Source organism: Mobula hypostoma, chromosome 12, assembly GCF_963921235.1.
Source record: "Mobula hypostoma chromosome 12, sMobHyp1.1, whole genome shotgun sequence".
Taxonomy (NCBI): Eukaryota; Metazoa; Chordata; class Chondrichthyes; order Myliobatiformes; family Myliobatidae; genus Mobula; species Mobula hypostoma.
In genome coordinates, this window is record NC_086108.1 from 53,433,227 (window position 1) to 53,454,260 (window position 21,034).

Below are 21,034 nucleotides of genomic sequence, written 5' to 3' on the forward strand. Positions count from 1 at the left end.
AAGTTAGTCCTGACGAAGGGTCTTGGCCTGAAACGTCGATTGCACCTCTTCCTACAGATGCTGCTTGGCCTGCTGTGTTCACCAGCAACTTTGATGTATGTTGCTTGAATTTCCAGCATCTGCAGAATTCCTGTTGTTTACATATTGAAATATATGTTTTCATTGAAGTTGAAAAATAACAACTTCATTTACCAATAAGTGGGCTTGTGGAAATGACTTTAGAGTTCTGCTTAAGTTTCTTAATATAAATGAAAGCAAGACAGAAATCAAGGTAATCTTTTATGATAATTAATAAGTCTAATAGCTCTTGTTTTTCTAGTCCTCTTATATTGGATTTAAAGCTCACTACATCAATAATTTTAAATTACATTTTGATGCAATAAAATCAGAGTCATTGTCTTGTACAAATTTCATTGGCTTCTTGAACTCAGTTATTTTATTTTACTAAAGAATAGTGTCCTATTCAACTTTAAATAATTGTTTAGCTGGATGCAAGCAATTTAAGTGTCACAACAGTAAAGTAACCTTGCTCCTTCCGATGTTCCACAAACAAGAGAAAATCTGCAGATGCTGGAAATCAAAGTAATACACACAAAATGCTGGAGGAACTCAGCAGGCCAGGCAGCATCTGTGGAAAAGATTAAACAGTTGACCGAGACACCTTCATCAGTATTACTTCTTCTGATGTTCCTTGTCATTAGAAGTACCATTTTAGGCCTGACATACATTTTGGTTATATTATTGGAGGCTTACTGGCTGGAATTCTCAAAACCATAAAAGCAACTTTGAACAGTGAATTTGTATTTTTCCATCTGGAAAAAAAATCTGAATTATAGATGGAACAGATTTAGCAACTAAATTCAATATTTAATGTAATTATTCTGAAAGGCTAATTAAAAAGGTGTTCAAATCGAACACACACAACTTCTATGTAGGTGAAACTGATCAAAAATTACTAGTTTAATTTAATTGTTCCACCTTTTTTCCCCCTTTAAAGTTGGGAAGGACCCATGCATGCCATTTAAAGATCATGGTACTTCTTAAGGGGTATTAGAATTCTGATATTTCATAGTCAATTACCTGCATGGAATTAGGCCAATCAGTTTTTTTATTGTTCGCCATCAAGAGTAATTTATCACCCTGATGGAAATGGGTTCCAAATGTAAGAGTTATGGATGATGGATAACTATGTGTGAGTTATTAAGGAAACAAATGTCTTTTCTCTCACAGGGCACACCTGCGAATGAGACTGTGACCTCCTGTCAGATATTCACCTAGATAAGAAAAAAGTAGAAACAACCCCTCCTTTTTCTTCAGATCAACAATATGCAGAAACTGTTCAAAATATGCTCATTTAGAATTTGATAGCAGATCCGCTTTTTTTAATAAACCAACATCCATGAATTTCTATTTTTCATGGATTGTACCTTGTCTATGTGGCATACAGAAAATTTCTGGAAATTAAAAAAAGTCCTGAGAGGTTCTGTAGATATATTAAGAAGGAAAAGGTGGTTAGGGAGAGAGTAAGTACTCTTAGAGATTATCAGGGCCACCTTGGTCTTGATTCACAGGAGACAGGTGGGATTTTTAACAAATATTTCTCCTTTATGTTTGCAAATGAGAAATTCATGGTTGTGCAGGCAAACAAGTGGGAATGTTTCAGAGGACATTCATATTACCAGGGAGGATGTATTTGAAGCCCTAGAGTGCATTAAGGTGAATAAATCCCCAGCTCCTGACTGTGTGCATCCTCAAACTTTGTGGAAGGCTGGAGAAGAAATAGCAGATACCCTTGAGATACCCTTCATCATTATCCATCAATGAAGTTCCCAAAGTCTGGAAGGTGGCTAATGTTATTCTGTTGTTAGAGAAACAAGAACAAGCTAGAGAACTACAAGCTGGTCAGCCTGACATAATTGGTGGGAAAGTCAGTGTAGGGAATTCTGAAGGACTTGGACCTACCTACATTGGATATATGGGTTTGATTAGGAGGAGTCAGTGTTGTTTTGGGCATAGAAAGTTGTGTTTGATGAATCCTTTGAGTTTGTGAAGCAGTAACTAAAGATTGGATGAGGTAATGTTGTTGTCCATTTGGACTTTTAGAAGGTCTTCAAGGTCCCACGTGGCAGGCTTTTCTGGAAGGTTAGGTGCTGTGGAATCCATGGAAAGCCAGTTAGATGGATTCAAGATTGGTTTAGTGGTAGAAAGCAGAGGATGATGTTGTAAGTTATTTCTGGACATGAAAGCCGATGTCTAGTGAGGTACCACAGCAGTCGGTGTTGGGATGCTTACTATTCATTATTCATATAAGTGATTTGGACATGAATTCAGAAGGCTTGATCAAAATCAGAGTAAATTTATTATCAAAGTATATGTATGTTACCATGAACTACCTTGAGATTCATTTTCTTACAAACTTTTACAGAGAAATAAAGAAATACAATATAATTTATGAAAAGTTATGTATAAAGATTGACAAGCAACCAATGTGCAAAAGAAGATAAATCATATAAACATAAAAGTAAGTAATACTGCAGACATGAGTTATGAAGTCTGTAGTTGTGAAATTAGTTCAGAGCCGTGGTGAGTGAGGTTATCCATTTTGATTCAGGAGTCTGATTGTTGTAGTATAATAACTGTTCCTGAACCTGGCAGTGTGGACCTATGGCTGTTGTACCTCCTGCCCGATGGTAGTAGTGAGAAGAGCATCTGACTTGTGTGGTAGGGGTCTTTGTTAGATTTGCTTCCTTGTGGCAGTGTCTGATGTTGGTCAGGGCTTTTCCTGTGATGGACTGGGCTGTATCCACCACTTTCTGGAGACCTTTACATTTCTAGGCATTGATGTTTCCATACCACAGAAGTTTGTTAAAGTTTTAGGTAACATGCCAAATATACACAAAACCCCTGGAAAAATTAGAGGTGCTATTGTGTCTTCTGTGTGATTGCACTTATGTTCTGGTCCCAGGACAGATCCTCTGATATGATAAAGCCAAGGAATTTAACATTATCGACCCTCTCCACCTCCGATTCTCTAATTGAAATGTAAATGCAACTTTGCTGGATCAAATAACGACAGCACAAAAAGATCGTTACTTTTCACCCGTTTATTTCTTCGAGCTCAGCCGGCAAGTGAACTTAGACCCGACATCAGGGAGAGACCCTTTCTCATCTCCCCGGCAGTTCTACAAGTTCACTGCCCAATATCAGAATTGTCAGAAGTTATAAGGCCACCGATACAAAAGAATAATCAGTTTGATAACCATTCCGGTCAAGTCAATGGACTATTGATACAGAGAACAATCAGTTTGATAACTGATTGTTATCAAATCAGTCAGAGCATTGAGGATAGGAGTTGGGTCATTATGTTGCAGTTGTAAAAATCATTGGTGAGGCTATGCTTGAGAGTGCTCTGTACAGTTCTGGTGACTCTGTTATAGGAAAGATGTGATTAAGTTGGAAAGAGTTGCAGAAAATATTTATGAGATTATTGCCAAGACTTACATGGCCTGAATTGTAGAAGAGATTGGCCAAACAAGTTTGGTCTTTATTTCTTGGATCATAGGAGAATAACCGGTGATGTTATGAAAAATTTTAGAATTATGAGGACGTAAAGTGGATGTTAAATGTTTTTTCTTCGGCATACAGGAGCCTAAAATCAGGGTGCATTGATTGCTATAATGAGGAATTGGGGATGTAAAAAAATCGTTTTGAACCTATGTAACCTCTGGTTAAAAGAATAATTGGAACTGAATAGGAATGTTTAAAACCAGCTTATACTATTTCTCCTTTGGTTTGCAGAGAGACATTGAGAGTTTAATAACATTGTACATTGTACTCTTGTTTGAGTAGGAGAACGAGGACTTACCGATAAGGACAGGAATGAATATCCATCTGTAATTAAGTCAGGGCCTAGCAAAGGGAATAACTAATAAGTGCTGGACAGCACATCCATCTGTAATTAAGCCTTGATCTAGCAGACTCTCTTATCTGTAACTAAGTTTCTTACCAACAGACTTGGTGGGCATATCAGTTCAAATGACATCTTGCAACAGTAATGTATGGGGCTTACTATGTATAAATATACGGCTGTAACCGGAGAGAGTGGGCCCACTTGTCGGATGGTGGCAGTACTTACATGCCTTCCCTCTGACAACTGGGTCTCAAACTCCTGTGGGAGGGTGTGCAATAAACTGATGTAACTATAAGAAGCTGGTCTCCCGAGTTTTATTCAGATTCTACTCTAACAGTAGGGTGAGAGGGGAAAGATTTAAAAGGGACCGGAATGTAACCTTTTCGCGCAAAGGGTGGTGAGAATATGGACTGAGCTGCCAGAGGAAGTAGTTGATGCAAGTAAAATAGTACCATTTAAGAAGCACTTGGATAATTATATGGAGGGGCAGGGATAGGCGGAATATGGGCCAAATGTAGGAAACTGGGACCAGGTGAGTGGACAATGTGATTGGCGTGGATGGTTGGACCAAAGAGCCTGTATCTGTGCTTTATTGCTCTTTGACTTTGACCTAATTAAGACTTTTTTGGGATATTAACAATATTTTTAGCATAAGGGCCGTGTAAATTTGGACTAAGTGCTATCCATATTTTTGAAGTAATTTATAATGACCATAAACTAGCCAATAGATCTAAACGATGGTTCTGTTAACCTCAGTGATCTGGTATGATGATAGTTACTCATCCCAAATCATTCTTTGCTCTCTACTTTTCAAGTCTGCATGAATCTATCTCAGTAATTTGTTACCTGCCTCCTGAAATCGTCATTGTAATATGGTTTACTTTTATCCATCAACTTTAACTTCCTCAAATAAATCTGCTAAATTAATCAAACTTGGCCCTTCTTTCTGAAATCATACTGGCCTTTTAGAATCAAACAAAGGCAATCTAGATGATTTTTATGTGATTTCTTAATTTCAAACACATAAATGAAACCATTTGTGAGAAATAAGTGTCTTGTGCACTAAGTTCTTGAATGAAATTTGTTATTGTCTTTCTTAGAAATTATTTATTTAAATATAAATAATTTCTGTCAGGCACAATGCCATAACTGTTAAACAGAAGTGTGGGTCATGCAGGAACTGTGTAACACAATCGACTCCTGGTAAGAATGCCTGCTGCTGTTTATGCCAGCAATCATTTCTAGTCCATTGTAATAATATTTTCATTCTTAATGTTTGGTAATTTGAGCATGCTTTGGTATTATCTTTAAGAGCTCTCATGTGTTCAGCCTCATTTGAGACCTCTTGAGAAAATTACTAATTGATACATTTACTAGTTGCTCTTACATTAAAATACAGCCACTCACCAAATTTTAAAATGCAAATCTTAGAATCCAGTTACATCAAAATATTCTTTAAGTAGACATTTGTATATTCGTGATAAATGAGGGAAATGCTTATTCCTGGCAGTACGTTTGTTTGCAACAGAAAACCTTCATAGCAGTTTCATAATTGTTGAGTTGGGATGTGAATGTGAAACGAAGCACTGGAGAAGTTAGAACAGCATGTTAAACCTACAGCGTGGCAATTTAAAATGCATGAAATCGGAGGGCCATAAAAAGGATTGACTGCTAACCTCAACACCCTCTAACTTTTCGTGGCTGTGAATGAATTATTCTGCACTTCTGTGGGTTCTTAAGGTTGCTGATGTTTGGTGCGGGATCTGTCTACTCATCTGTAGCTGGTCATTGATTTGTCGTCCTTTGTGTGTCTGTGTGGGCGGGGGGAGGAGTTTCCTTGACGTCTTTATAAAGGGTGGTGAGTAAACAAAACTACAGGCATTTAGCGTCTGCAAATTACATAGATTTGATGGGATATTTTTCAGCATCTGACGTGGAAAATGTGATTTAATTAGAACTACTGTACTGTACTTCTCCAAGTATGTAACTACCCTTCTATGTGGTAAACACCCTGTGCTAATCCAATTTGTACCAAACTGCTGTAAAAGTTCAATACTATAGAAATCAGATTTTCTCCCATTTCTTGTGTAGGTGGCCATTTTTTAAAAGTTATAAACTTGAACCATGGCTGGAGGTGTGGTTTTAGAAAAAAAATCGGAACTTAACCGATTCGGAATTATTCTAATAGCAGTACTGGAATAATTAATACATTAGTTTTTCGAGTCGCAGTACATTAAATACAATGGAAGGTGTTCGAGATGTGAAGTTAACTCACTATTAATTGTTGATCGGCTAAATAGACGTTGCATTCCACGTGTAGTGAAATTTTCGAACCGGAATAGGAGCTTTCGGAAGTTCCTCAGACTATGGAGTAGCCTACCCTTTACGTTTAGATTTACATATCTCCGTACTGTGCATTCCACACTTGTTTGGTTATCCCATGAGTCGACCAAACTTTTCTTGGTAAGCTTTCTCGGGATGGCTCCGAGTACATACCGTGTTTTCAGTTCTTTGTCCGTCACGTTTATCTGACAACAGCAAGCCTGAGAGATTCATTCTGTGCAGGGAGCCTATCTATCAAAAGCAGACACCCGAAGAAAGTTTGCTGCCAAATGATAAGTGGAACAATTCCATTTTCCTATCATTGATTTACAACGGGCCATTTCTATTTTTTTTCATGCTGACTTTTTGACAGTGATCTTTTGGAACAAGTGTGGCAACGCTTCTTCAATTACAGAAAGTGCTGTATCTGTTCGAGGGAGCGAGCTATTTCTAGGCGCTGTTTTGCTGTTTCTGAACATCTAAATTTCTCGGCAGTGGAACCCGGCCCCTCACTGGCTGATTTCGCCGTGTAAATTTCGGAAGAAATCCTGCTCTTTCGCACTTTTCATCCATTCTCATATCCTGATAGTGTTTTATGATTCATCGACGTGAACCTTGTTATGGATGGGAACCCACTGCCTATAGTGACCGTGCTTACAGCTCCTTATGATGCTCAGAAACCGGGAACTAGCGGGCTTCGGAAGAAAACTAGAGTTTTTCAGTTCAAGCCGCGATACCTTGAGAACTTCATTCAGAGCATCTATGCTTCCATTGATTTGAGGGATCGCCAGGGGTCTACAATGGTGGTCGGAGGCGATGGTCGGTACTACAATAAAGCTGCCATAGAAATCATAGTTCAAATGGCTGCTGCCAATGGGGTATGTTGCTACCCGAGCCAGTATTACGAATGAATTACGCTGACCTTAGTGGGTATTTTCACGGGGTTATAACATTAGTATGTATGCTATACGTCGTAAGTACGTCTGCTGAGGAATGGGCCTAAACCGAAAAGGTACGATTGAGAAAAGCTGCCTAGTAGCGCGCTTGGTAATTGGAGAACGTAGGTGAATTGAAGCGCAAATAATATTTCTCTAAACCCCGAAGCACGTGTTTTGGTTTCTGCGTCGAGTTGGTAAGTTCCTTCAGTTATATTTGGTACAGAGCAAAATGACACACACGTATGCGAGAAACATTTAGACGGGCAACATCTGAATATACGTTTGTAAACCGAACGATTGATTGATGTTTATCCTTGCTCAGAGACAGCCTCCACTGACGGTCGAGGGTTCAAGTCCAACTCCCAAGACTTGGGACCCACATCCTTACTGACTTCACTGCAGTGCTAAAGAATCTGAGAAACACCACAGTAGGTGGTGGAGGCTTCGTGTGCTTATTCAATTAAAGATAGGAAGTTCTATTGCTTTATGCGAAGAGCGGCAGAAATTCAGTATCAATAGATTTGGCGGTACTACGCTTTATCTTTGTTGTTGTCTGGAATAATTCAATTGGCTGCAGCAATTCCCACGCCACATCACTTCAAAAATGGAGTAAATTGCCTCTAATGCGCACTGAAGCGTCTTTTGGTCGTAACGGTTAAGTCATTCTTTCATTGGCAGAAAATAACACATTGCTACTTCGCCTCTGCTTTGCAGGAGCATGTCAGACAGCCATTTTTCCTGAAAGAAGTGATGAATGTCAACAAATGAAGGCAACTTTGGAGTTGATTTGATGTGGGGCGGGGCGAATTTAATTCTATTTGGATATGGGTAGATGGTAACATTACTGCCCATGCTTAAGAGAGGTCTGCCTGGTTTTGGAGTTGAATGTAACAGTGTATTTAATTAATTCATTTTTAGCTCAGTTCTCTTTTGCAGTTGGGAGTATGAACAGATTATATTGGTTTAGTTGGATTACTTTTGCAGGGGTTCCCGACCTGGAGTCCACTGACTTGATGGTTAGCGGTAGGGTCCATGGGATAAAAGGTTGGAAATCCCTGTAAGCTGTCATTTACTTTTCTAAGGGTATTGTCTTTAAGTATGTTTGTTTTGCTTTTGATGAAATGGTACTGAGCCAGTAGACTCAAAATGTGAAATCGTTCCACATTGTTTCTTTGCTTTTCCATTGACTTAACACAAAACGAAAATATTTGACCATTCCAAGGACAAGCATTCTTTTTAACAATGTTTTGTCATTTTCGAAGTTGGTTATCCTGTTTGGAAGAAAGACTCTCGCTATTGTAAGATATGGAAGATTTTCCTGTTTTAGGAGCTGTCTATTTTTATGCTATGATGTGGCTCACTGGTGCAAAGACAAAATACCTCTATTTTACCTGATGCTTTTTTCCCACTTAAATGTACAAAGAAATGTTACTTAATGTTTCACATATTTATCCTTGCCTGTCTAACATTGCAGATTATTTCCACTCCTTTGCTTCAAGCTAAGAACTGACTTAAGACTTAATCAACTCATTTCATGTGTACTGTTGCAGAGAAAATAAGAGGACGCTATCTGTTAAGGCTAGATCCAAAATCACCAGTGAATAAATGTTCCTTAATTTTCTGCATTTCTTAAGATGTTTGAAGAAGTTCATTAACCTTCCCAAGGAACTATGAACGGTATATTTTCTCATAATTTGGTGTCCTCCCTACATCTGATATCCTAGTAAAATATATAATTTAAGGACCATAGTGAAATATATTTCACCCGATTAAGCTGGACAGGAGATTCCAGGAGGACTACATCAAAGACATAATCTTAAACATTTTTCTATGGTGATGATGGTATATAACAGATATATTAAATATAAGATCTTCAAACCCATGAATACTTCCAGAGCCATGAGGTAATATTGCAGCTGTATAAAACTCTGTTAGGCCACACCTGGAATATTGTATATTCAGTTGCCTCATAGGAAGGATGTAGAAGCTTTAGAGATGGTGCAGAGGAAATTTTTCAGGATCTTGCCTGGCTTAGAGAGCATGGATCGACTAGGCTTATACTTGTTGGAATTTAGAAGATTGAGAGGGGATCTTATTGAAACATATAAAATCCTAAAGGGATTGGACAAGCTAGATGCAGGAAGATTGTTCCTAATGTTGGGAAGTCCAGAACGAGGGGTCACAGTTTGATGATAAAGGGGAAGCCTTTTAGGACCAAGATGAGGAAAAACTTCTTCACACAGAGAGTGGTGAATCTGTGGAATTCTCTGCCACAGGAAACAGTTGAGGCCAGTTCATTGGCTATATTTAAGAGGGAGTTGGATATGGCCCTTGTGGCTAAAGGGATCAGGGGGTATGGAGAGAAGGCAGGTACAGGGTTCTGAGTTGGATGATCAGCCATGATCATACTGAATGGCAGTGCAGGCTCGAAGGGCCGAATGGCCTACTCCTGCACCTGTTTTCTATGTTTCTATGTCTTATGAGGAAAAGTTAGTGAGATAGGGAGGATGAAGGAGAAGAAACTTTGGAGTGAAGCAGGATGAGAGGTAACGTGATAGAAATATATAAGATTATGAGAGGTATAGTTAGTGTTGTGACTGCTTAGATTCTATTTAATGCCAGGCACTTTTCCTTTAAATAGTTTAATTGCTGAAAATGTTCAAGTAAATTCAGGAGTTAAATGCTGCTTGCAGTGTGAAACTGTCTACCAATTTTTTCTTGGACAGAATCAAAGAAGAAAGATGTTTGATAGGCACTAATTCCTTTCACGATATTATTTTACAGCATTTCTAATTTTACTTTTTTCAGATATTTCTAGGATCAAGTTTGCTCTAAGCTGTTCTCCTTAGTTATTGCACATACTCAATCCAGTGTGCTTTTCCTTCTTCCTTGTTTCTTATAGTATTTGGAAATAAGATATGCCATTTTAACTTCACCCTTTTTCAGAGTCTTAAATTTGAGAAACTCCAATCTTCCTGGAATCATAATTTTAAAAGTCAAGTTTGCCGTCAGCTACTTGCCATTCCTTAGTTTTTATACCGTGCCTTTTTTAAAACTGATATAAGAATACAGCAAATAAGAGCTTGCTCCACTACTCATTTGCATTATGGCTGAATTTCTACATCTCTATTCACCAATTCTAGCCACCTTGATTTTTTTTCAGGTACTAAGGGTATCATTTTCACTTAGTCTTGAATAAATAGTTATTCTTTGATTTACAAAGGGGCTTTGTTTCTGGGAAAAGTTTCATGAAACATCTTTACGAGGGGTGATTGATAAGTTTGTGGCCTAAGGTAGACAGAGTCAATTTTAGAAAACCCAGCACATTTATTTTTCCTACATTCACACACTTAGTCCAGCGGTTGTGGAACATATGGATCCCTTCTTTGTAGAAGTCAACGTCTTGGACCTCCAGAAGTGGTCCACAGCATGGGGTGATTGATAAGTTTGTGGCTTAAGGTAGAAGGAGATAAGCTATTAACTTCAAACTTTCTGCATTTTCACTCAAAAAGTTGAACTGCAAGTGCATGTAATGAGAGCTGTATAACTCATCTTCTTCTACCTTAGGCCACAAACTTATCAATTACCCTTGCTGTGGACCATCTGGAGGTCCAAGACGCTCTCATTGGGGACTATGTTGAAAAATAAATGTGCTAGGTTTTCTAAAATTGACTCCTTCTACCTTAGCCACGAACTTATCAATCACCCCTGGTAAAATTGAAGAATGGCATGCTATTGTTTTTAACAAAATTTAGGTCTATAAATCAAAGGGCATATCTCAAAGTTAAAGCTATTGTGAAGAATATCTACAATTAGAACAATTGAATATACCAGCTCCATGAGAGAGAATTTAAATGAACAAGCAGAAAAAATTAGCAAATTTAGGTTTAATACTCTGTAATTCATTATAGTATTTGATACACATTTTGAATGTATGTTGGCTTTTATTGCAACGGCTGTGAACTTATGTAATTCTCAATGTTTTCAGGCTGTAGCTCAATTAATGCATATAGTTACTGCACGATTCTTAAATGTTCCATTTACTGTCTTTGACTAATGCCATTAACAGTTTGGAATACATATCCTCATACTGTATTTAAGGAAGATAGTGCTTTCATTAGAAGTAGAGCAGTGAAGGTTACCTTGGTTGATTTTTCAGATGAAGCAGTTAATGCTTTAAGAGTAGTTGATTAAGCTTCCAGACATCAGAGTTTAGAAGAATGAAAGGTGATTTCATATTCATATTTTCAAAAGTTGTTGGAGGCTTTTTGCCTCATTGAGTCTGTGCCAACTCTCAGCATTCCCATCGGTCCCATTTTCCATTTGTTTCCCTGTAATCAGTTCTAGTGAGGTAAAAAAATAGTGAGGTAAATTACTTCTGTGCAGCTAAATGATTTGCCAGACTACTTAAATCATTACGTAGAACATAGAATGTCACGGCATGGGAACAGGCCCTTTGATTCACACTGTCTATGACAGGTTTGATGCAAATTAAACTAATCACTTCTGCTTGCATATAATGTATATCCCTCCATCTCTTGATTATTCAAGTTACTATCTAAAAGCCTCTGGAATGTCGCTATCGTATCAGTTTCCCCTGGAAGCATGCTCCAGGCACCTATCACTCGGGGGAGGGGGTGGAAAGCAATTGCCTCTCAAGTGTTTGCTTAAAGTCCCTTGGCCCATCTAGTCCATGCCGAACCATTTAAATTGCCTGCTCTCATTGACCTCATTAGCCCTTCATACACTTACCATTCATGTCCTTAGTTAAACTTTTCTTAAACATTGGAATCAGACGTGCACTACTTGTGCCGGCAACTTACTCCACACTCTCACGACCCTCAAAGTGAAGAATTTTCCCCTCATATTCCCCTTAAACTTTTCACCTTTCACCCTTAACCCACCATCTCTCATTGTTGTCCCACCCAACCTCCAGTGGAAAAAGCCTGCTTGCATTTACCCTATATATACCCTTCCATAATTTTGTATCCCTCTAACAAATCTCCTCTCAATCTTCTATGTTCCAAGGAATAAAGTTCTAACCTATTCAATCTTTCCTTATAACTTTGGTCGTCCAGACTCGGCGAAATCTTTGTAAATTTTCTCTGTACTCTTTAAATGTTCTTTACATTTCTCCTGTAGGAAGGTGACCAAAACTGCACGCAATACTACAAATTAGAACTCACCAATGTCTCATACAACTTCAACATAACATCCCATCTCCTGTAGTTAATACCTTGATTTATGAAGGCCAGTGTGCCAAAAGGTTTCTTTACGACCCTATCTACCTGTGACACTACTTTCAACGAATTATGGACCTGTACTGCCAGATCTGTGTTCTACCAGATTCCTCAGTGCCCTATCATTCACTATTTAAGACCTTCCCTAGTTGGTCCTACCGAAGTGCAACACCTCGCACTAGTCTGCATTGAACTCCATCTGCCCTTTCTCAGCCCATTTTTCCAGATCCCTCTGCAAGCCATGATAGCCTTTCTTGCTGCCCTATATGCCCCCAATGTTGGTGTCATTTGCAAATTTACAGTTAACCACGTTATCATCCAGATCGATAATACAGATGACAAACAACAGACCCAGCAGTGATCCCTGCGGCACTCCACTAGTCACAGGCCTCCAGTCAGAGAGGCAGCTGTCTACTACCATTCTCTGGCTTCTCCCAAAAAGCCAATGTCTAATCCAATTCACTATCTCATCTTGAATGCCGATCGACTGAGCCTTCTTGTTCAACCTGACATGTGGGACCTTGTCAAGTGCCTTACTAAAGTCCATGCAGACACCATCCACTCCCTCGCTTTCATCAACTTTCCTGGAAACTTCCTTGAAAAGCTTTATAAGATTAGTTAGACATGACCTACCGCACACTAAACCATGCTGACTATCCCTAATCTGTCTATATCTATCCAAACACTCATATATCCTATCCTTTAGAATACCTTCCAATAACTTCCTCACTACTGATATTAGGCTCACTAGCCTATAATTTCTTGGTTTATTTTTAGAGCCTTGCTTGAACAGGTGAACAACGCTGGCTATCCTCCAATCCTCTGATACCTCACCTGTGGCTAATGGTGACTTACGTATCTCTGCTAAGGGCCTGCAATTTCTGCACTTGCCTCCTGCAGAGTCATTTGTCATATATACTTTGAAACAAGCAGTGAAATGCATAATTTGTGTCAAATCAAATCAAATGAGATTGTTGGGCAGCCTGCAAATTTTGCCATGCTTCTGACGCCAACATAGTATGCCCACATCTTCAGAACCCTACTTTGGTGTGGAACAAAGACATAGTACCCAGTCATGGGAGAACTTGAACATACGAAACTTGTATAAACAATGACAAGAATTGAACCATGATGTTACAGCTACCCAAAGTAGCAGGAGCAACCTTCCCCAACTTTCTCATTATAGCTGAGGGGCATCACCAGATGGTATGGAGGGACCACTGCATAGGATCGGGAAAAAGCTAAAGAGAGTTGAACTCTCAGCCAGCTCCATCATGGCACTAGCCTCCCGAGCATACAGGAAATCTTCAACAGGTAATGCCTCAAAAAGGGTATCCATCATTAAAGATCCCTATCACCTAGAACATCCCCTCTTCTCATTGTTACCATCAAGGAGAAGATACAGATGCCTGAAGATGCACATTCATCATTTCAAAATAGCCTGTTCTCCTTTGCCATGACAGTTCTGAATGTATAATGAACCCATGAACACTTCCTCTGTATTTTTCCTCTTTTTGCTCTACTTAATTTATTTTTTAATAGGTACTTATTGTAACTTGCAGTTTTTATTACTGTGTGTTGTGGTGTGCTGCTGCTGTGGAATGGCAAGTTTAATGATGTATGCCGGTGAAATTAAATCTGATTCTGATGCACTCGGTGACCATTTTATTTGGTACAAGAGAAGAATTTGGTGTGCCCTTATGTTGCTGTAGCCTATCCACTTCAAGGTTCATTGTGTCATGAGTTCATCTATGCACTTCTGCACACCCTGTTGCAATGCGTGGTTATTTCAGTTAGTGTCACCTTCCTGTCAGCTTGAACCAGCCTGGCCATTCTCCTCTGACCTCTCAGGAACAAGGTGTTTTCACCCACAGAACTGCTGCTCACTGGATTTTTTTTTGCTTTTCGCACCATTCTCTGTAAGCTCTAGAGACTGGTGTAAGTGAAGATCCCAGGAGATCAGTAGTTTCTGAAATACTCAAACCAGCCTGTCTGGCACCAACAATTTATTCTACAGTCAAAGTCACTTAGATCACAATTCTTCCCCATTCTGATATTTGGTCTGAACAACTGAACCTTTTAACCATGTCTGTATACTTTTAATGCATTGAGTTACTGCCACATGATTAGCTGATTAGGATTTTGTCATTAATGAGCAGGTGTACAGGGGTACCTAATAAAGTGACTATTGAGTGTATATTTCCTTCACTTTGTCCCTATACCAGAGGATAAGTGGAAAATGTTGCTGTACTAAACTGGCTAAGTTATTGACAATTTTGTTGCTAATGACAACAGTTGGAAATTTTTAAAAATCCCATAATGTGATTATTTCTCAATTTGCTATTCTGCTGTGCCAGGTATAGAGGCACGAATGGCAAAGCAGATTGTGGTGAGAATTCAGATGCTTGCTGATATGAGATGTGTTCATTGTGGTTAAATATATAATTTGTACCACAATTTGATTGCAGTGCACATCACCACTGCATTAGACAAATGGAAAAGTGGAGGTTGGTAGGTTCTTGATCAGTGAGGGCGTCAAAGGTTACGGGGAGAAGGCAGGAGAGTGGTGTAGAGAGGGATGATTAAATCAGCCATGGTGGAATGGTGGAGCAGACGTGATGGGCCAAATGGTGTCTTACGGTCTAACAAATGCCCTTCATTTTCTCCTGATTCTCCACCCTCATCAATAGCAATTTACAGTAGCCAATTAACTTGCACAGTTGTATGAAGAAACCAGAGCATCTGAACAAATTTGCGGTCATGGAGGACATGCAAACTCCACAAAGACATGACCTGAGGTCAGGATCAGATGCAGATGCTGGAGCTGTGTGGCAGCAGTGCTAACTAATCTTTGGAGGCTGTCGATGTTTCAGCACTGGCAACTTGATTATTCCCTATTTTATTTAGCCTTCCACTTGTGGCTTTGTTTTCTGCTCCAAGCTGCTCTGAAATAATTTCCCATATCATTCTAGTTCTTGGCCCTTTTAATTCCTGTAAAATGTGCCCCCTTTGTCCAAATTATTGATAGTCTGCTGTAATGTGTCCAAATTATTGATAGTTTGCTGAAATGTGTCTTTTTATTGCTCAGTTGAATTTCATTTGAAACATTCTTGAATCATATAACATAGACGAGCTCGTTTGACAATGATGTTGTGCCATCCTCTTAAGCTACTCCAGGATCAATCTAATGCTTCCCTCCTGTCTGGCCCTCTATATTTCTTTCATCCACATGCCTATCTAAGAGTCTCTTAAATGCCTCTAACATAACTACCTCTACCACCACCCCTGTAAAAGTATTCCATGCACTCATCACACTCTGTGTATAGAGAAAAAAAATCTACCAGACATTTCCTCCTATACTTTCCTCCAATTACCTTAAAATTATGTGGCTGGCTGTCCATTTTATCAATGCCTCCTATCATGCATACCTTTATTAAACTACCTCTCATCCTCTTTGTCTCCAAAGAGAAAATCCCTAGCTCGCTCAACCTTTCCTCATAAGACACGCTGGTAAATCTCTGAACCCTTTAAAGCTTCCACATCCTTCCTATAATGAGGTGACTATAATTTAACACACTACTCCAACTGTGGTCTAGCTAGAGTTTTATAGAGCTGCAATGTTACCCTGCTGTTTGAACTCAGTCCCTTGATTAATGAATTGGCCTTGGTTGCAAGTTTCCAGACTTTGCCCTTTTTTGTGCTTGGGTATACTGCTCAGTATTTTCCTGCGGCGGGGTTAGAAGTTAGCACAGCATGCATAGAGTGGAAAGATAAATGTGGAGATAGGCTGGTCTGGAGAGAAGCTGTCACTAGGAATTGGTGGAAAGCAGCAGCAGATTAGATTGACATAAAAATATGGTGTGAGGGTGGAAATTGCTGGATTAGAAAGGGCAATGTGAAGATTGGGTGTTGGGAGATCAGGAAGAGAAATGTGAAGATGGAGTGGTGGGAAGGTCAGATAGTGGGGAAGAACAGGGAAGCAGGTAGATATGGTGAGGTAGTCAGAGAGGTTTGCATGAAGCTGAGGAGGGAGAATGTGTCTGGGAAATTAGATTATGAAGACATGTAGTCCTCTTTTATTGTCATTTAGTAATGCATGCATTAAGAAATGATACAATATTTCCCTCCGGTGTGATATCACAAAACACAGGACAGACCAAGACTGAAAAAACTGACAAAACCACATAATTATAACATATAGTTACAACAGTACAACAATACCATAAGTCCATGAGCACAGTAAAAGTTGAGTGTCTCAAATGTCCCACATCTCACGCAGACAGGAGAAGGAAGAAAAACTCTCCCTGCCATGCCGACCACAGTCCGACTCTGAGTCATCCAAGAACTTTGAGCTCTGATCAGCTCTCCAACACCGAGTACTGAGTGCCATCTCTGTCTGAACGATCCAACCTCAACCTCGGTCGCCAACAGCAGGCAAAGCCGGGGATTTTGAGGCCTACCCTCCGAAAGATTCCTGACCATGCAGTAACGACAGCAGCAAGCGAGCGTTTCAGAAATTTCTCCAGGTGTTCCTCTGTGCTTTCACGTCCATTCTCCATCAAATCAGAATTGTCCACTGCCCCTATTTAACAGATACGATATCATTTTTCACCGGAGGGCTGCGCACGCGCAGGCGCGCTGTTCTCTCTCCTCCCGCTGAGGGTGTTTTGGAGAGAGCTGTGGCTTGAGGATTTGGATACATTTCTGATTTACCTGCTCGTATGGTGCTGATGTTGCAGGGCTAAGATTTTGTTGTATTAGGAATTCCCAATAGTGAACTGTTCCAAGGCAATGTGATCCATATTTCCTTGCTTTACACAGGTAATCCTGAGTCACCTGATTCCATGACATAGAAATTGTGGCAGGGTTGCAAGGGCAACTTGTAAATATATATAAACATTTATTTGAGATGTTTTTGATTCTTGTAATTTGAGGTGGAAATTGTCACAAGTGCAGTTTATTCTATGTTAAATTGATTTTTAGCAACAGTGTTGAAATATTTTGAGACAGATGTGATCTAATGGCTTTCTCATTTTGATGATGATTGATTCAACAAAATATAATTTGACTGATACCATCACCATAAATCTCTGAATATGATGATCTGTGCCAAATGGCTTCAAGGTTATAAAACTGCACATTTTCCAATTAAGCTAAACTTATATCATGATGGTCTGCTACATATAAATGAACAATTTTACATGTAACACAATTCTTGTATTCTCTTAAAGTTCTTCTGTTGTCTATTCCATTGTTTTGGCACATCACTTCTGTCTATCTTTCAAATTTCCACCATAATATTTTATTGCAGTTTGAGATTCCATTTAGATTGCTCAGCTACATATTTGAGGATGTTGTCACAGTTCAGTTCATTGCCATCTCTTGAAGCTTTTTTCTCTAATTCTCCGCTACATAAGAAATGACACCCTCCGATCCTCTTCCAGGCTTTATCTTGAAGTATAAGCTGAGCTTTTACTTGACTATTTTAATTGACAGTCTTAATGGTAAACAAAAGCCAAATTTCTGGTCATGAGTTATTTGGTAAGCACCTGACATGCTTTTCCATTTTTATGCCTCATTAATGCGTTTGTTCAGTTGATCACATCTCTAAGGGAGCAACACTCACAAAATGCTGGAGGAACTCAGCAGACCAGGCAGCATCTATGGAAAAAAAGTACAGTCAATGTTTTGGGCCGAAACCCTTTGGACAGGACTGAAGGAATAAAAGCTGAGGAGTGGATTTAAAAGGTAGCGGAGGGGAGAGAGAAACACAAGGTAATAGGTGAAACTGGGAGGGGAGGGATGAAGTAAAGAGCTGGGAAGTTGATTGGTGAAAGAGATGCAGGGCTGGAGAAGGGGGAGCTTGATAGGCGAGAACAGGAGGCTATGGAAGAAAGAAAAGAGGGGAGGAGCCCCAGAGGGAGGCAATGGGCAGGCAAGGACATAAAGTGAGAGAGGGAAAAGGGGATGGGGAATGGTGAAGGGGGGAGGGGACCATTACCAGAAGTTCGAGGAAATCGATGTTCATGCCATCAGGTTGGAGGCTACCCAGATGGAATATAAGGTGTTTTTCCTCCAACCTGAGGGTGGCTTTGTCGCAACAGTAGAGGAGGCCATGGATTGACATAACAGAATGGGAAGTGGAATTAAAATTAGGTGGCCACTGGGAGATCCCGCTTCTGGTGGGTAGAGTGTAGGGAACTGCATTGTGAGTACTCAATAGCTAAGCCACAAAGTCAAGTTTAGTCCATTAGGAAATACTGTACCTCTAAATTATTGCTATTCATGATATGTTAGGATGGTAAACTTAAATTGAGAAATGGCCATCATAAAACATGGGAGCAGAATTAGGCTGTTTGGCCCATCGAGTCTGCTCCATCATTCAACTCTGGCTGAATTATTTTCCCTTTCAACTCTATTTTCCTGCCTTTTACTTTTTTAATGCTAATATAATTATTCTCATTGTTGGCAAGCACTGTGGATCCAGACACTTCTGCCACTTGTCCAGCCTCATTCTCCATGGTCCAACGTTGCATCCTCTCCAGTAGGCCCATCCAGTGGGCAATTTATTATGTACGCCTGGACATCTGCTTGTTAATGCAAATACCTAATCAGTCAATCATGTGGCAGAAACTCAATGCATAAAAACGTGCTGATATGTTCAAGAGGTTCATTTGTTGTCCAGACCAAACATCAAATTGGGAAGCAATGTGATGTATGTGACTTTTGACTGTGGAATGATTGTTTGTGCCAGACGGGGTTATTTGAGTTTCTCAGAAATCGCAGATCTGCTGGGATTTTCATGCACAGTCTCTAGAGCAACAGTCTCTCACAAAATGCTGGAGGAACTCAGCAGGTCAGGCAGCACCTATGGAAATGAATAAACAGTCAATGCTTTGCGCTGTGACTCTTCTTCAGGAAGAGGGAAGGAGGATAGCTAGAAGGTGGTAGCTGATGCCAGGTGGATAGGAAAGTTAAAGGACTGGAGAGGAAGGAATTTGATAGGAGAGGAGAGTGGACCATCAGAGAAAGAGAAGGAGGAAGGGACCCAGGGAGAGGTGGTAGACAGGTGAGAGACAGGTGAGAAGAGGTAAGTGGCCAGAGTGGGGAATAGAAGAAGTGGGGAGGGGGAGGGAAAATTTTTTATCAGAAGGAAAAGTCTGTATTTGTGCCATCAGGTTGGAGACTAATCAGACGAAGTACAAGATGTTGCTTATCCCCCCCCCCCCCGCCACCTTCGGGTGGCCTCATTGTGGTACAAGAGGAGGCCATGGACCAACATGTCAGAATAGGAATGGGAATCAGATTTTAAATGTTTGGCCACCGAGAAATTCTGCTTTTGGTGGATAGAGCGGAGGTGCTCGATGAAGCAGTTGCCTAATTTACAATGGGTCTCACCAATGCAGAGAAGGCCAGTTTGAGAGTACTAGACACAACAGGCGACCACAGCAGATTCACAGGTGAAGTGTTGCCTTACCTGGAAGGACTGCTTGGGGCCCTGAACGGAGGTTAGGGCGGTAATGAATGGGCAAGTGTAACACTTTGGCTGCTTGCAGAGATAAGTGCCAGGTGGGAGATTAGTGGATGAATGAACAAGAGAATCATGGAGGGAACAATCTTTGTGAAAAGCAGAAGTTTGGGGGGGAGGGTGGAGATAATGATATGTTTGAGGGTAGGATCCCTTTGGAGATGGTGGAAGTTGAGGAGAATGATGTGTTGGATGCACAAGCATTGCTTCTTCCAATTTGCCCAGGTGAATATATTTATACTTGCATTCCTGCATTGTGTGAGTCAACCTTGTGATGATGTTCTTGCAGGGGCTGTACTGTAACTGTGAGAGCCTGAAATGTGTCATAAAGACTTTATTCTCTGTCCCCTAACCTTGTCCAAAGCCACAAAGGCATCTGTCAGTTCTGTAGGTGCAGAGCATTGAAATATTTTGGCAGGCTGCAATCAGTGTGAGAGGTCATCCATTAGTGAGGCAACGTGAGGTATTTAAAAAAAAGCTCATGGTCTTTCAAGACATTTCGGTGGGCTGCAATCATCACAAGAGGTTGTTCATTGGTGACGCAGTGTGAGATTTAAAAAGAGCTTGGGAGCTTTTGTGATCATAACAATCTATTAGGCACTTTGCAGGGGCCAATAAAAAGAAGCAAGATCTAAGCAGAGTGGCCATTGTGTGAGTAACCAGTGTTAGAGTAGTCAGGATTTGGCTTTCGGGCTCAGGCAAGCAGAGGCGGTGGTTCTAAGCAAATTAGTAAGTTTTTTTTCCATTAGTACATAGTAAATCCAGCTGCTGGCCTTCACATATGGCTTGCACTACTGAGTCTTGCAGAACTATTTTTGCTGACGAGGAGGAGCAAAGGCAGGTTACTAGTGCCTTAAAACCAGTCACTTTGGTCAGATGAGACTCGTCAGCCATGGTTAGCAGCTCATCTACGAGAAAGAAAACTCTGATCTCTAACTTCCACTGCCTTGTGACTATACCCACTCATGGGGAAGGCCTTTGGAGGTAACCCTGAGGAAGAATCCAGAGCTGGAGTCCCTAAGGTAGTCCAACTTCGAGTTTAACGCTGTTTGGCGACTCCAGCGACGCTGCTGGTACCAAACTGTATTGGTCTGCT

The 21,034-nt window shown here is 40.2% G+C and overlaps 1 protein-coding gene across 2 annotated transcripts in view; it reads left to right on the forward strand.

Annotated features, from left to right (window-relative positions):
* Nucleotides 1-21,034, forward strand: part of pgm1 (phosphoglucomutase 1) — a 93,401-nt gene that overhangs the window by 24,784 nt on the left and 47,583 nt on the right. The window contains exon 1 of one of the 2 annotated variants that reach the window (XM_063064121.1): nucleotides 6,687-7,110. The exons of the other annotated variant lie outside the window; for it this stretch is intronic. Within the exon in view, the coding sequence (XP_062920191.1) occupies nucleotides 6,853-7,110 (258 nt within the window). The 5' untranslated portion in view covers nucleotides 6,687-6,852. Of the gene's footprint in view, nucleotides 1-6,686; nucleotides 7,111-21,034 lie in introns of those variants that run through there. 2 annotated transcript variants of the gene reach the window in all.